Source organism: Ovis canadensis, chromosome 24 (genome assembly GCF_042477335.2).
Source record: "Ovis canadensis isolate MfBH-ARS-UI-01 breed Bighorn chromosome 24, ARS-UI_OviCan_v2, whole genome shotgun sequence".
NCBI classification, from domain to species: domain Eukaryota; kingdom Metazoa; phylum Chordata; class Mammalia; order Artiodactyla; family Bovidae; genus Ovis; species Ovis canadensis.
In genome coordinates this window covers 35,358,548-35,375,914 of record NC_091268.1, presented here as the reverse complement: position 1 = coordinate 35,375,914, position 17,367 = coordinate 35,358,548, and the positions used below count along the sequence as shown (strand labels likewise).

Below are 17,367 nucleotides of genomic sequence, written 5' to 3'. Positions count from 1 at the left end.
CTAGAACGAGCCACCATTTACTGCTGGGCTGAAGTAAATTAGATCCTTCCCCAGAACACCTCCTTCTGGGAAGCATGCTTATGGCAAAGATCTTACTCTTCAGCCTATAGCTTGGTTCCAAGTATCCTGTTCCTCTCTAATAGATCAGCAGCAGGATAGGCATTACCTGGGAATGGGTGGAAAATTGGGACCACACAGTGTAGTCCCAGGCCAGAGCTACTGACTCAGACTCTGTACTTTAACCAGATGCCCAGATGATTTCTGTGCACATCAAAATTAGGAAGCACTGTAACTCCCATCACAGAATACAGAACAATGAGGCTGTTTATCAAGTTATAGGGAATTTTAAAAGCAACCTGCCAAGGCTGGGCCAAGGATTTTGACTACAAGTGTTGTAGCTGTGGAGATTGTCAATACCTCAACGAGGTAACTTTTCTTTCTCCTAGACCTAAGGATAAAGAAAAAATTATCCAAGATTCACTTACCCATTGATAGATGTTCTAGACATAAACAGGCTAAAAACAGATGACACGAAAGAGTGATATAATTGGATAAATAGCCAGCCCGATTTCTCAATGCTGTTGTTTAAGAAGATCTGTGTTCCTTGATCAAGGTAACTCTGAACAAAGACAGCCTGGAGTGACTCGCATAATTTCTCTCTGTTGCACACATACCACTAAAAAGAAAGAAGAATAAGAAAAATGAAAACACAGAACTGAAGCATCACCTAAAAAATCCAAAAACGAAAAACAGAAGACTAAATTGAATCTAAGATTTCCAAATACCATAAATCTCATGGCACTTTGAGAATAATAATCTCTTACACGACCTATAAGGTATAAAATACTTCCTCCTACCTAGTTTCTGGTTTAACTCTCATTACCTTCAGGGGCAGGTAAGACAGTGGAGGAAGGGTGAAGAGGCTTGCGAGTCACGCAGCTTGGTAGGTGACAGGGCCAGGCAAGTACCCTGACTCCTGGCCCTGACTTCTAGCACTATGGCCCACTGTACCCCGAGATTAAGGAAGCTCTGCTGGCCTCTCCTTCACAGAGATTCAATGCAAGAAGGCAGTTAACTACCAACATTAACCTTGTTTTCTATCTAAAAACACTCGATGCAGTGATTTAACTCGAAGCCACCAAACCAATCAATAAGTAGCAGGATTTAATATTCCAGTGACCAGGGACTTCCCTGTAGTCCAGTGGCTAAGACTCCATGTTCCCAATGCAGGGGGTCCTGGTTCGATCCCTGATCAGGCAACTAGATCCCACATGCTGCATCTGAGAATTCTCATGATGCTATGAAGATCCAAGATGCCGAGTGCTGCAACTATGACCTGGTGCAGCCAAATAAATTAATTAAGTAATTTTTTAAAAAATTCCAGTGACCTGATTTAGCTACCCTTTTTGTTGCGGGCTATAAAGAAACCTGTAGAAATACTGGTGTGCTTTACCAAGTAAGTCATTTAACACTCTTTAACAGACAGGAGCCAAATGTTCTTTCTTAACCTTAAGAAAGATTAAGATCTTAAGGTCATATGCAAACAATAAGAAGACAAAGTAATAACATGCTAAGAAGCAGATTACCAGGAACAGGCTCTACCCAGAACATACATTTTAGAACAAAATTCAAGGACCTCAATTGTGGCTAAAGTGTGATCTTGTGTAATAAATGTTTCCCATTTTCACTTAGAGTTAGCACACCAAGGGGGGGAGCAGCCTGTGGGGCACAGAAGCTTCAGAGTGAGCCCACCATCAAGTCCCGGCTCAGCCATTCCTGTGTCTGAGCTCATACAATCACTTAAATCTCTGAGACTCTGTAAATTCATCACTGGTTTCTGTCTATCCTGATAGGTTACTCTGAGGATTAAACAAGTTAATGCAGGCTTATCCTCAATACAAGGCCAGACACATGAGACTCCTATAATAATAGCAATGAGAGAAGGGTCCTCTAACACGGCCTGATAAATAAAAGTCAGTCCATTAAGTATATGATGAAACTGCTGAGTAGATCAGTTACTATTAATCTCTTATCAACTAAGAAACAATTTCCCCCAATGAAGAGACAAAAGTAACCTGCTTACCCTGACAAGTATGACCATTCATCAGCAGTAGGTGTCCCGTAACTGCTTGAATAACTGATGGACCAATTTTATAGTCATCCTAAGCTTGCTAAACACTGAAAGAAATCTTGGGTAACACTGCCAACACTAACACTGATATAACCAAACAAGCACATTAAAGTTTCAAAGATTAACTAATATTTTTTACAAACTCTGCGCCCTGACTTGATAAACCAAATCTTTTAAACTGCTAATGGTTTTGTGTTAATTTACCATTAAACACTTTCACCAAAACTGCTTGAACTTGATACCTTTATTTTCCCCCACTATATGACAAGCTATGAAACTTCTTACATTCACTGCCTACACTTTTTATCTTGGTCTGAAAATGTTCGGGCTTAACCATTAACTAATTCTTAATACTCACTGTGCCTGAAGTTATGCCCCAGTGCAGGTCATAAACCATTTTTTATTATACTCCTGACCTCCTGGTTCACATTCTAAACTCTGTAATACTGAAGCCATTCTAACTTTTATCTTCTCTTAATTCTCTGAAATGACTAATCAAGATGAAAGCCATCACCTGGGTAATAGGCAATCAGGTACATTCTATTACTGCGGACAAGAAGTTATTCACGTGGAACAAAGGAGCTAAGAATTCCTTAGCACCCACTTTTAAATGGACAACCAGAACAATAACGGACTCTGACTTCCAGAACTAAGCAAGAACTGGCACCACTAACTGCAAATAATGCTTACAAATGATGCCCCCCACCCCAAAAAAAAGCCTCAAGTTTTTAACAGCATTTGTCTCATCAATATTAACACATGTGGTTGAACCTTTACTGCCAGACAATCTTTCAGAAAAGAAAATGCTTATTGATCAGAATATGCTACAGAATAAAAAGGAGTAATGCCCTTCCTTTAAAGATAAAGGTTGAAATACATGTTCCTCCTGACAATTTGTATGAAACAAATGTCAGCATCACGGCAGCATCATTCATAATTACCAAAAAGTGGAACAATCCCAATGTCCATCAGCTGATGAATGGATAACAAGGTGTAATTGATCCATACAACAGAATATCAATCAAACATAGAAAGGAATGAGGCACTGATTTCTGAGATTTGAACTATGAATATTACGCTAAGTGAAATAAGCCAGTCACAAAAGGCCACAGATTACATGATTTCATTTACACAAATTGTCCAGAATGGGCAGACTCAGAGACAGAAAGTAGATCGTGGTTGCCACGGGGTTTGGGGGAAGGAGACCATGGGGAGTGTCTTCATGCTAATGTATATGGGATTTCTTTATCAAGTGATGAAAATGTTCTAAAATTAAGAGAGTGGTGATGGCTGTACAACTTTGTGAAGTCTACTATAACCACTGTACACTTCAAAAGATGAGTTTTACAGTCATGAATTATATCTTGGTAAAACTTAAAAAAAAATACAAACATTAAAGTGTAGGTGCCATTTTGAGCTTCCAGAAATTAAAAATGGTTTGAAAATTTAAAGAACTAAGCATTTCTCTGAAACTGCAAATTTTTAAATGCAAATCTTATCATGTCACAACCCTGCTCCATAGAAGTTATCTTAAAATAATATTCAAAATACATAATATGGCTTACAAGGCCCTACAAGATTTGTCCATTCTGTATACACAGCCTCACCTCATGACACTCCCTATCAACCCATAACACCCAGCCACGCACTATGTCACAACACTGCACCCTTCTTTCTTTTTCTGGAAGGCTCATCTCCCAAAGCTGTTTTACCTGGTATTTTGCTGTCTCCTACATTTCCCACTACCCTCAACTGACCTAAGCCTAAACATTTCCCTTGAACTTCCAAACTAGGATGGATCCCCTGTTCCAATACTTTCTCACGTTTCATTTCTCCTCAGTAACATTTAAAACCACTGACCTGAATCAGTTCAGTTCAGTTCAGTCACTCAGTCATGTGTGACTCTTTGCAACCCAGACTGCAGCACACCAGAACTCCCTGTCCATCACCAACTTTCAGAGTTTACTCAAACTCATGTCCATTGAGTCGGTGAGGCCATCCAACCATCTCATCCTCTGTCGTCCCCTTCTCCTCCTGCCTTCAATCTTTCCCAGCATCAGGGTCTTTTCAAATGAGTCAGTTCTTTGCATCAGGTGGCCAAAATATTGGGGTTTCAGCTTCAACATGTCTTTCCCATGAATATTCAGGGCTGATCTCCTTTAGGATGGACTGGTTGGATCTCCTTGCAGTCCAAGGGACTCTCAAGAGGCTTCTCCAACACCACAGTTCAAAAACATCAATTCTTTGGCAATCAGCTTTCTTCACAGTCCAACTCTCACATCCATACATGACTACTGGAAAAACCATATCCTTGACTAGACGGACCTTTGTTGGCAAAGTAACGTCCCCGCTTTTCAATATGCTGTCTAAGTTGGTCATAACTTTTCTTCCAAGGAGTAAGCATCTTTTAATTTCATGGCTGCAGTCACCATCTGCAGTGATTTTGGAGCCCCCCAAAATAAAGTCTGTCACTGTTTCCCCATCTATTTGCCTTGAAGTGATGCAACCAGATGCTGTCTTAGTTTTCTGTATGTTGAGTTTTAAGCCAACTTTTTCACTCTCCTCTTTCACTTTCATCAAGAGGCTCTTTAGTTCCTCTTTGCTTTCTACCATAAGGGTGGTGTCATCTGCATATGTGAAGTTATTGATATTTCTCCCAGCAATCTTGATTCCAGCTTGTGCTTCTTCCAGTCCAGCGTTTCTCATGATGTACTCTGCATATAAGTTAAATAAGCAGGGTGACAATATATAGCCTTGGCATACTACTTTCCCGATTTGGAGCCAGTCTGTTGTTCCATGTCCAGTTCTAACTGTTGCTTCTAGACCTGCATACAGGTTTCTCAAGAGTCAGGTCAGGTGGTCTGGTATTCCCATCTCTTTCAGAATTTTCCAGTTTATTGTGATCCACATAGTCAAAGGCTTTGGCATAGTCAATAAAGCAGAAGTAGATGTTTTTCTGGAACTCTCTTGCTTTTTTGATGATCTAGCAGATGTTGGCAATTTGATCTCTGGTTCCTCTGCCTTTTCAAAATCCAGCTTGAACATCTGGAAGTTCACAGTTCACATACTGTTAAAGCCTGGCTTGGAGAATTTTGAGCATTACTTTACCAGCATGCGAGATGAGTGCAATTGTGCGTTAGTTTGAGCATTCTTTGGCATTGCCTTTCTTTGGGATTGGAATGAAAACTGATCTTTTCCAGTCCTGCGGCCACTGCTGAGTTTTCCAAATTTGCTGGCATATTGAGCGCAGCACTTTCACAGCATCATCTTTCAGAATTTGAAATGGCTCAACTGGAAAACCTGTATATAAATTACATGTTCAGGGTAGGTCTTCCCAGGTAGACACAAAGCTCCATAAAAGGTCAGGGACAATGACTGACTTCTGTGCCTGGTACAGTTACAGATGAACAACAAAATGTTCATCTGTTTAACAACTGTTAAAAAAAAAATCACAGGCAGTCTAACAGAATTTAGTGTTTCTAGTAAAATCCTAAAGAGAACACAAGGATAACCATGGAGACAGCTGTCCCTGTGTTCTGTCAGTTTCTAAAACTTTAAGGTTTTGGTAAGGCCTTGCTTAAACCCAATTCTGCAAATAGTGGTTAAGCTACCCACCCACCACAGAACTACGTTAGTACAGCAAGCAGTGAAGGAAAACACAGAATGTCTACCTTATCCCAGGCACCTGGCAAAGCGCTGCATGTTTCATTTCCCACCTCACAGAGCCAATAAGGGGCTGCTGAGCACTCCCAACTGAATCAAACTCCTGCTCTAGGTGCATGTGGTTTTTTAGAAGAAGTGTTTTTTCAAAGAAGCTTCTCTTTGCTCCATTCTTTCCAGTGTGCCTGTCTGTGAGATTCAATTCTAGAAAAGAAAGCAGGACTGTTCTGCCCAATTAAGACTGGATAAATGGGGCTAAAGATAATCTGATCTAGATAGTAACAGAATTACACTAAGCCAGCGTCTTTCAACCTCAGCAGCATGGACATTTGGAGCCAGATAATCCTTGATCTGGGCTGTGGGATGTTTAGCAGCATCCCAAGCCAGCCATCAGATGCCAGCAACACTTCCCCACCCCTAGTCATGACAAACTAAAATGTCCCAGACATTGTCAAGTTCTCTGCAAAATAACCACTGCTTAAGAACCCCTACATGGGCTTACTCAATTCCTTTAAAGTAGAAATGCAATGTTCCTATAAAATTGTATTTGCTTATCAGACTGAGGGATGGAGTTAAAAGTTTTTCTGAAATTACTCTGAGTTCCTCAACTAGTCAGACACATGGCATATAATAATCTATTCTTCCAAAATACAAACGACTTGAGCCCATTAGGAAAATCAGAATTAGAAAATTATTTTAGAAAATGAACTTTCTGATTTTAGGTAATGTCAGCTGAGCACAGAAGAATTGATGCTTTTGAACTGTGGTGTTGGAGAAGACTCTTGAGAGTCCTTCGGACTTCAAGGAGATCCAACCAGTCCATCCTAAAGGAGATTAGTCCTGGGTGTTCATTGGAGGGACTGATTTTGAAGCTGAAACTCCAATACTTTAGCCACCTGATATGAAGAGCTGACTCATTTGAAAAGACCCTGATGCTGAGAAAGATTCAGGGCAGGAGAAGGGGACAACAGGGGATGAGATGGCTGGATGGCATCACTGGCTCAATGGACACAGGTTTGGGTGGACTTTGGGAGTTGGTGATGGACAGGGAGGCCTGGTGTGCTGAGGTTCATGGGGTTGCAAAGAGTTGGACTGTTCAGTCGCTCAGTCGTGTCCGACTCTTTGTGAGTATTAGGTAATGTGGTTTAATAATAAATATTTGGTCTTTATCCCCAGTTCCCAGCACAGAGCTCCTAAAACCTTGGGGAAACTCAGAGTGAGTGTATGGTCATGTGATAACCAGGAGGCAAGATGGAACTTTCAGTCCCACCTCTAATATCCAGGGAGGAGAGAGAAGCTAGAGATTGAGTTTAACCAATACTGGTCAAAGATTTCATCAATCACACCTTGGTAACGAAACCTCCATAAACCTCTAAAAGACAGGGTTCTGGGTGCTTCCAGGTAGCTGAACACATGGACATGCTGGGAGGATGGCTTACCTGGACAGGGCTTGGGAGCTCTGTGGCACCCTCTACTTTCCCCCACCAGTCCCTTGCCCTGTGCCTCTGTTCCATTTGGCTGCTCCCAAGTTGCATCCTCTATAATAAACTGTAAACAGAAACCAAGTGTTTTCCTGAGCTCTGTGAATCGTTATCTAACTTGGTGGGGGGGTTGTGGAAACCCCAGAATTTGTAACCAAGTCGGACAGAAGCATGGGTAGGCTGTGAACCCTCAACCTGTAGCTGGCCTGTGAGACACACGTGAGGACAGTCTTGCAGGAGGGAGCCGTTAAATCTCTGGGCTGTTAATTCTGGGTAGTGTCAAATAGAAGTGAATCACAGAACACCTAGCTGGCGTCAGAGAATTGGTTGGTGTCACAAGAAAGAAACCACAGTTAAGGCTTTTTTCCCCCAGTGTTAAATGTGTCCAAAGCATGCACAAACAGGATAAAGGCCAGAACTTCAAGCACTTGCTTTCATCTTTATCTACTCACAAACTGCAAAAACAACTTGCATTGTTACATAATTTCAATGTCTACACAGAGCTCCACTAGAGTGGGTACAGCTTGCTATTAAGAAGGCAACCTACTTTCACAGCCCCTCAGCCAACAAGGCTTCCTAAGAGGGACACCACGAAACAGTGGGGAAAGCCTGGGCCTTGAAACCAGACAGAGCAGGATTCAAAATTCCAACTCTGCTATCTATTAACTGTGCTCTTAGGCAAGTTTCATTGCTCTTAGCCTCTGTTTGTAAAATAGGGATGTACCACCTACCACCAAGAGTTGTCATAAGGATTAGAGAGGATAATATATATACACAGTGCCTGACACTTAATAGAAGCCAAATAACTCAATTTTCTTTCCCTTCCTGTTCAAGGTTCACAAAAGCCAGTTGAGCACTGAGGTTCAAGGGAATGCCTCAAACCACACTGTAGGTCTGGGCACTCTGCCATTCTCAAAAGAAGTGAGTAACCGAAGACCTGAGATATTCAATACCACTAAAGACAACCAGAAAGGCTCTACTAACGGAGTACAGGAGAATCTTAGCTACTACCGTAGGTGGTAAGACCAACCTGAGGACACTGATCTTGACAGCTAAGGATTCAAAAATCACATTCTAAGTTCTACAATGCAATCATATCAGTCCAGACATTTAATCACTGATGTCTTGTGTATCGGATACACTGATACCTTGTACAAGGGCTTCCCTAGTAGCTCAGAGGGTAAAGCAACCGCCTGTAATACAGCAGACCCGGATTTGATCCCTAGGTCGGGAAGATCCCTAGGAGAAGGGAATGGCAACCCATTCCAGTAGTCTTCCCTGAAGAATTCCATGGACAGAGGAGCCTGGCAGGCTACAATCCATGGGGTGGCAAAGAGTCAAGCACAACTGAGCAACTAACACACACACACCTTGTATATATGCACAGCACAGGTGTAAATATTCAAATCATTCATTCTTTTCCTACAAATGATACAAACCTAAACCAACAACCTCTTTACAGGAGACTTTAAAGTGCAGAGTAACAAGACACCCTCACTTACATGCAGGGAAAGATTAGATTAAATCACTTCAATTTTGATTTAATAAACAAATTACTGGCAATCTTCATTTCAAATACTGTTAGTAGTTTATAATCCCAAGACTTTAACAAAGCTTCAGAGAATCTGAAATAGACTTTTACAGGAAGTATCAGGGTCCCAAGGGTACCTTCACAGGGGAACATATAGGCCTCTGGTATACCTGAAGAAGGGACCTTCCTTGTGCTCTGTAAAACTGAAGCTAACACTTGTTTAGGGTTTCAACACAGGTTATAAGGAAGGAAAGAAACTCTTTTCAAAATCTCTTTGGTATTCCGCTGCAAAGGCCTCCGGACTTTCAAAGGCAGTTCAGAGGACACAAACCTATCTATCAGCATCTGTCTGGCTAGCTGGCTGACCCCTCTGGGCACTGTTAACTCATGCCTAACTTTGGTCCACCTCCACAAGGCAACTGGGGAGTGAGGAGCAGATGGAACCTGTATTTAGCACAACCTTTGACCTCTGGCTGTGATGTCCAAGTACTGATATTTTTTCATCTGAAAGAAAATCCAAATTGTTTCAATTCTGTCTTAAATCCATCATTGCTTATGGCAGAGCACATTTCTGAGTTTACATAAGAAGGTGAAAAAAAAAAACTCAGATATATACATATTTGCAATTTTAAGTTACCTTATATATTTATTAAATTACTTTTTATTGAAGGATAATTGCTTTACACAATTTTGCTGTTTTCTGTCAAACCTCAACAAGAATCAGCCATAGGTATACATATATCCTCTCCCTTTTGAAACTCCCTCCCATCTCCCTCCCCAAGTTACCTTATTAATTCCACAGATAATGTTATCTGTGCTCTTAAAAAACCTGGCAGTGTATCAACTGGAGAAACAGTCCTGGCCTGGTTCCAGGGAGTTCTATAACAATTCTTTTGTCACTCCATCAACTGAGAAGCTGCTGAATGACTCTTATTATCAAGAACCTAGTTAGTGCGGCCTAAGAGTTCTTTCAAGTTTCAATAGCTCTTTAACAGTTGCGTTAACTAGCAGGTGCAATGCCTGAAAAAGACTAGATTCAAAGTTATTGTCGTTATTACTTTCTTTTTAAGTTCTGGTTCGCCAATGTTGAAAAGTCATATGTCTAGTTTCTCACTACCTGCCTCAATTTCTTTCCAATAAATCAAACTACCCAGCTTTCAATCTGTGATTAAGAATGTGCTGCTGATTAAGAAAACTGGAAATTTTCTCTGAAGCAAACTTCTTTAAAAAAAATTTTTTTCCTCACTTTACAGTCTGTACAAAAAAGTCAGTGGTGCCTACTTGACCAGCAAGCCATATCCATCTGTGCTGAGAAACCCCTTCCCTTCCTTCTCACTTTTCCAAAATGAAACACAAATCCCAGTTGTGAAACTAGCACACCAAGCACAGCAAACCAAGGTATTAAAGTGGTGCTGTGACTATGGTGTAGAGCTGCTTTAGCCCAAAGGAGCCTTGCCTCTCTAGGATTCAGTAACTAAATAGCTATTTTTAATGAACAAACATTGCCTAAGATCTCTCTTTTAAAGAATCCACCACCATAATTTCTTAATCAAACATAAGGAAAACTTGTAAGTATAGTTCAATCAAATCCATAACCCTACTTCCATGCAACTGCAAAAGAACCAGATGGCGGGCTATGGAAGCCACACACCCAAATGAACACCAGAAGACCCAGTATGAACTATTAACTTGAAGGGAGGGAAAACATTTAGAGTTAAGTTACTTCACAAGCAACAAAGTTTATAAGGATCCTGCAACACAAAGCAGATAACAAATCATCAACTCAGCCAGGGCAGAGAGAACAGTCTCCTATTTCATTTAGTCCACTGTGGTTTCCATAAACATCTCTTTTGTTCACTTTAATCTTTTATTCATGGACAATATTTTCATAATGTGAATGCATCAACTCAAAATAATGTGAGTGACTGTTCTAAGGAAAAGAGCCAATCTTCCCCCTTCTACTCAGTATTCAAAAAGCACCAGATCAGTCTTCATTTGGAGAAACTAGCTGCCCAAATTGTTATGTGCAACTGGTTAAAATACACACTTATTACACATACTCGAGTATCTTAGAAACATAATGAAGCAAAGGAGGTACTGGAAACCAGTATTAATTTTCCTTAGAACTTGACAGATTCAACTTTTAAAAAGTACACAATTAGAAGACATTCTGAGATGTCTTGTTAGGCCATCGTCTGAGGCTGTGTCTGCAGCTATAATTCTACCTAGGCCCCATAAAAATCAAGTGACTTAAACAGTTTTTCAGTTTTTATAATATGTCCATTTCTTTTATGAGCACTGAAAACACCAAGTATACTTAAGTAGCAGTAATCTCAAGTGTTATAATAAATATCTATAGTCAAGAGACTCTACTATACACGTCAATGGAAATAAGCCTCCTTTTTATCCTACCCAGAACTTTATTTCCACCAGCTGTTAAAGATGACATTTCTACTCACTGTTTTACATCATTATCCATGATACTTCGACATATATATCTTAGTAACTGAACATTATCACTACAGTACAACTCTAAAAATGACTAATCCATTGCAGAGAAAGTGGTTTTACAGGTTAAGGTCACCTACTAAGTTTATGTACACCCCTAACTATATCATAGGAGTGATTAACAAAGTATTAGTACAATAGCTGTGGGATTACAAAAAAATTCTATGGACATTTATAATTTCCTTAGAAATAGAAAAAGCCCACTACAAATATTTTCTAAATAAAAACTAAACACTATTTCTCTGAATGGATTGTTTTATCTCCTTGGATAATTCTTTAGTTTCATTAGAGCACATGAAATCAACTTCAGGGTAAACACCTGGCATCGTAAGAAAAGTAATATATGAAAATGAGAAATCTATGGAAATGATGACATACAAGATGGGGAGTAATTAGCTACCGCTCTCTGGGAAAGCAAAATGTACTATAACTGCTAGCTATTATAAACCAATACTCTGGCAGAGTTCAAAAGCCAAGAGGCTTTCTGCTCAATGTCATGTTAACCGCAAACTACATCATAATCAAACATGAAAGACCTCACTCTTAATTCTGCAAATGCACATACTTAAGTGGCACAAAACTAAGATAATGAAAAGACTATCCAGCCAGCCACATCGCCATCGTCCACGGTGCACAACTACAACTCTTCTAAAGAATTCGCTCCTGCCCAGTTCTGATAACCCTTCCAGTGAAAGCCTGCATCACCTTTCTTGTTACCACATCTCTCCGGTCAGATACCAAAATCAAAGTTAGAAGGAGAAAATCTCTCTCTTAGGTAGGAGGGGAAGAAGGTTCGACAGCAGAGGAGTGACGAGTTATCAAACACCTTTTTAAGTGCTCAGGGAAAATGTCACCCGACCGAGCCCAGAGAGTTAAATGGCTCACGCCGCACGGCTAAATTTCTTTATGGAACCTTTGTACGTTCAGAGATTCAACCAGACAAACAGAGGGACCGGCTTTTCGGCGTGATACTCGGGGCTGATGGAAGCTGTCGGGGGTCACGGGTTTGGTCGCGTCATTCAGTTCTCAGGCCTCGGTGCCAGATGGGTCGCCACGCGCCGGCCCGAAAGTTCCTCCGGCCGGCCGCCGGGAGCGGACGCCGAAGTGGCCGAGCGTCTGCAATCACCCGCCGCGACCCGGGAACAATGCGGGGCTCCGGGGCGCTCGCGCCGGGGCCCGGGAGAGAAACCGAAGGTCGTCCTCCTCGCGAGCCTCCGAACAAAAGGAGCCGCGGGGCGCGGACCGGGCGCCCGGCCCAGAAGACGGTGGGGGGGAAACTTTGCGAGGGGCCGGGGCGGCGGGGCGAGGCCCGGGGGGGTGCCTCACGCCGCAACGCCCCGCACAATAGCCGGGCCGAGCGCGGGAAGGCTGGCCGCCCCGCCCCCGCCCCGCCGGGCCCGGTTCGGGTTCGGCCCCGTACCTGGTGGTTCTCCTTCCTGCCGCCCGCGGCCGCCGCCGGCCCGCCCGGGCCGCTCGTCATGTTCACGTACAGGGAGCGGGTGAGCGGGCTCCGCAGGGTCCACATCCTCCGCGCCAGCCACACGGACGCCAGGCTCAGGCACAGCCAGCCCGCGAGCAGTCTCATCGGGGGCCTGCGGCCGCTCGCTCCGATCACCGCCGGGGCGAGGAGGAGGACGCGCCGCCGCCTCCAGCCGCTGCCGCCGCCGCCGCCCAAGCTCGAGCCATCGCGCCCGACTCGCCGCCCATCCAGCCCCTTCAGGGCCGAGGCAGGGGGTGGGGAGGAGCGGGCGGCGCTCAACCTTCCCGCCTACCCGGTCCTCTCCGCCCCCGGAACGCCGCCGCCGCGGAAGGCAGTTTCCACCCGGAGCACAAACGCAACGCCTGCGGCGCGTTCTCTCCGAAGCGCGTTCCCTCGGCCTAAAGAGCCAGCCGGCCGGGAGGCGGGACAAAGGGAGCGCGCATCCGCCTGGCGCGCGTCCCCGCCTCCCGTCTTGTTGCGGCTCCCTACAATGGCGGAAATGATTTTAATATTAATACTTCTAAGCCAGAGGTGATCGTTCCGAAGGCGGTAACTGAAGCCTCCCCGGCCCTCCAAGGTAGTGTCCGCAGTTCTTCTGGTCTCTCGTCGTCTTAGTCTTGGCCTCTGGGCCCCTCATCCACCCCTGGGCGGGACTTTTCTCCAGGTTGTGCAGATTGACCCCGGGGTGACCCTCATCCCCTTCGTACATTCATACAGACGAAGTCCTTGCCAGAGACAGAGATTGCCAGTTTTCACATAATTGCCAAGCTACATGGCTTCCTATTCACATCGTCCACCCCAAGGACCTACACCCTGCTTCGCAGGAGCTGCAAAGTAGACGTCAATCTAAGTGCAAAATGTTACTGCCAATCCCTCCCCACCTACCCGCCCAGTTCCTCAAGCCTGGCAGGTTGCTGGCTACCTGTTTCTAAGAGGCATCGGCGAAAACTCTGCCTCTTTTGGAAGCTTCTGCAGTTGGGGCACCTGCAAGTTATGTTCTGGTGTATTGATGACCCTGTCCAAGAATGAAGACCCCAAATTCGAGTCCCTGCATGTTCGTTTCCTTGAATTAACAAACGGAAGTGGGATCCAGTACTCTTCAAGCCAACCAAGATTTGCAAGCAATATTTACCCAGATGTGTCTTTGATCATTTGTAGCACAGGAAGACCTAGCAACGTTTCAAAACTGAAAGGTTACACTGTGTTCCTGTGTCTGAAGCTCTTCCTGCTGCCACCGAAGCTACCAGTAAGGAGTCAAACATTTCATGGGTCCTATCCCTTTAACACCTTGCTCGGTTTGTTTAGAAAATGCTTCTAATTTAACTGCACTAGACATCATGTAATACATTTTATTTTAATTCAAAACAAAAGAAACCTTTCTGTTAACTCCATTCGTGCACTTCAGAGATGGTTATTTAAAAGTGTCATGGTGATCACTGATGAAGAACAAAACCCTTCCTTATTCACAAACATTTTTATTAGCTTCTAAGAACCTCAGCTTGGCACCTTTCACTAACAGGGACATCTTGTTGCCTAATGTAACACAGGCTATAACAAACCAAAAAGGCAGAGAGGAGGAGGGTACTTTGTGTTCTCTTTCCAGCATACTCCCTAACTGCTTCCTGCCAAAATCCCAAAGAGCCTGCACCTTTAAATCTAGTTCAAACCTCTAGTGGTCCTGACCCAGATCATCAAAAAGGAACTATAGTAGCAAGCTCAGGTAATTCAGTTTGCCATGTCATCTGTCTCCACTGCCTCTTAGGATCAGTGTCACAAGTAAAGCAACTCTGTGCCAAAGAAAGCCTTCATCTTTTTAGAGGGGGTGAGGGAGGGTTGGGCAGGAGGCTGTAAAAGCAACATGAAGTATAGAATGACATATTTCATTTCTGCAAACAAAGGAGACCACAAGATAAGCCCCTCAACTATAGAGTAAGCCTGATGGGCTGAGAAGCAGCAACTAGATGGCTGCTGTCTGAAGGGTTTAGGGTCAGCTGCCACGAAGCCCAGCATCTCAGAGAAGCAGATTTTCACTTCAGACCTGAGCAGGTGGCCTAGAAAAATAAATCAGTCTCACATTTAAATACTCTATAATAATCACAGAATATTCAACTACATGTTGTTTACACTTAGCAAGCACAGGACGAAACCAAAGCACAGCATGATCAAATGATTTGCCTAAAGGTAGCAGAACAAATTCAATAGCAGACCTTTTCATAGAACCTGGTATCCCAGCTCACAGTCCTTCGATCCATCTAAGAAGCCTTGCTGTCTCTCCCTTCTCAAAGAGCCTCCTGAATTACAAATGAGGAGGAAGGAAAACAGCAAGAGTAAATATACTAAGCAGAAGTTCAGATTGCCCTCAGGGACTGCCCCTTTCCTACATCGACTAGAATGTCACTGGCTGTATATTAAAACCTCACTTATCCCTCACGGAGAGGGGAAGAGGCACAGATAACACAAAAAGCCAGCTAAGAGCCAGTATTCTTTCTGGCCTTGAAATGCAGTGATATTCAAAGGACACATAAATGACACCCTCTGTGCTGGGCTCTGCTCAGTGTTCCCCTGACCAGGGCTCAGGTGTCTGGCTTGGGTCACAGCTCTGTGCATAGGTCCTAAATCTTGACTGGATCACTTTCCTATCTAGAACTCTAGGCAGGGCGCTTTTTGTTGTAATTCTTCTTATCAGCTGCAATTTACGGCATTTGCGTGTTCTCTTTTCAATTAGGAAGAGAACCTATAGAGAGCTGGATCTGTAGAGGAACACAAAATGTGCCGCCACTGTTGTTCGTTGTCATCTTGTTGAAGAGATAATGATCTAAAAAGAGTATAATCACATGTTTTCATGGACTTAGATTGTTTTTATGCTTCTTAATATTTTGCGGAGTATAAGAAAGATGCAAGTTTTCCCCAGTGTATCCAGTAGATGTTCCTTATGGTTATTAAGCAATGAGCACCTCTAAAAAAATAAAATTAGTAAATGTATTCAATAAATTTGTTTTATATTAGTAAACGTAACAGATTCTTATCTGAACTTTGTTGATATGATCTCAGACATATGCAGTGACATCACTGTGGTCTCTGATAAAGTGTTTAAGGCGAAAGTGCAAACAGAAAGAGAAAAACAAATACTATATATTAACACATACAGATTCTGAAAAAAATGGTACTGATGAACATATCTGCAGGGCAAGACTAGAGACACAGGCATTGAGAACAGACTTGTGGATACTGGGGAAAGGAGAGGATGGGGCAAATTGAGAGAATAGCAATGAAACCTACACATTACCATGTGTAAAGCGGATAGCTAGTGGGGAGTTGCTATGTAACACAGTAAGTTCCACCTGGGGCTCTGTGACCACCTAGAGGGGTGGGATGGGGTAGAGGTGGGAGGGAGGTTCAAGAGAGAGGGGACATATAACTGAATCACGTTGTTGTACTGCAGAAACCAACATAATTCTGTAAAGCAATTATCCTCCAATTAAAAGAAAAAAATATATATAGAGTATTTAGTATAGTGCCTCAGGACATAGTAAGTTCTCCAAAAAAATGTTAATTTTCTCTTGCTTTCACTATGACTTGGATAATTCACCCTCTCCTGAACCTCCCTTTCCTCATCTGTAATCTGGGGCCATGGTTTTGAGAGCTTCCCTGGTGGCTCAGTGGTAAAGAATCCACCTGCCAATGCACGAGGTGCAGAAAATGCGGGTTTGATCTCTGGCTTGAGAAGATCCCCTGGAGGAGGAAATGGGAACCCACTCCAGTATTCTTCCCTGGGAAATCCCATGGACAGAGGAGCCTGGTGGTCTGTGGTCCACGGGGTCGCAAAGAGTCAGACACGACTGAGCACACATACATACACACACACTTAGTTCACAACACGTCTGTGAGAATCAGATGATCTGAATGCCTTGTAAACTGTAAAACTCAACCAAGGTTATCACAATAATGATGCTTATTCCCAATGTGACTGGTCTCTGCAAAGCTACCCTCCATAATACATTCCCTTAGAGCCCAGGATGTCAGCTCCTCCTCCTGTGTCTATTCCCAGACCTCTTCCTAAGAATTTGAACTAAGAGAGTGAGGATGAAAGTGGCTGAAAGGAATATGAAACACAAAACTGCTTAACATTCAAGCCTAAGAATCACAAAATCAGGCAGCAAATTCAAGTTTATGTACTTGTCAGGCGTGCCTATCTTCTTAGTAGGAAAACCTTTGCCCCTCTTCCCACCTGGCTCGTTTGCATCACCTCTGTGCCAGCCACAGCACTTCACCTACTTAGAACCTTCTGGACCCCACAGCCTCCCTCCCATGGCAATCTCATATGCCTGTTTCAATTTATGTCAGGGATAAAGTTGGAAAGACCAAGAACTGCCACTTTCACATTGGCAAAGATTTATTGAGTACATGCCAGACATGAGGCACTGGACTAAATGGAGAGGAGAGCAAAATAAACACAATGACATCCTCAGAGCTTACTATTTAAGAGGGAAGATTACTTTGTGGGTCCCAGTATTCACAAAATGAATAGTTCACTACAGTCTGCTGCGTGCTACAAAAGAAGTGTACATTGTTAGGA

At 43.2% G+C, this 17,367-nt stretch overlaps 1 protein-coding gene across 4 annotated transcripts in view; it reads right to left on the bottom strand.

Annotated features, from left to right (window-relative positions):
• Positions 1 to 15,159, bottom strand: part of METTL9 (methyltransferase 9, His-X-His N1(pi)-histidine) — a 50,735-nt gene extending 35,576 nt beyond the window's left edge. For 2 of the 4 annotated variants that reach the window (XM_069570339.1, XM_069570340.1), the window contains exons 1-2: positions 12,732 to 14,176; positions 486 to 676 (exon numbers count right to left, since the gene is read on the bottom strand). In XM_069570339.1, coding sequence (XP_069426440.1) covers positions 486 to 676; positions 12,732 to 12,896 — 356 coding nt within the window. In that variant the 5' untranslated portion in view covers positions 12,897 to 14,176. Of the gene's footprint in view, positions 1 to 485; positions 677 to 12,731; positions 14,177 to 14,998 lie in introns of those variants that run through there. The other 2 variants (XM_069570341.1, XM_069570342.1) reach the window with 2 other exon arrangements.
• Positions 15,160 to 17,367: the final 2,208 nt, after the last annotated feature.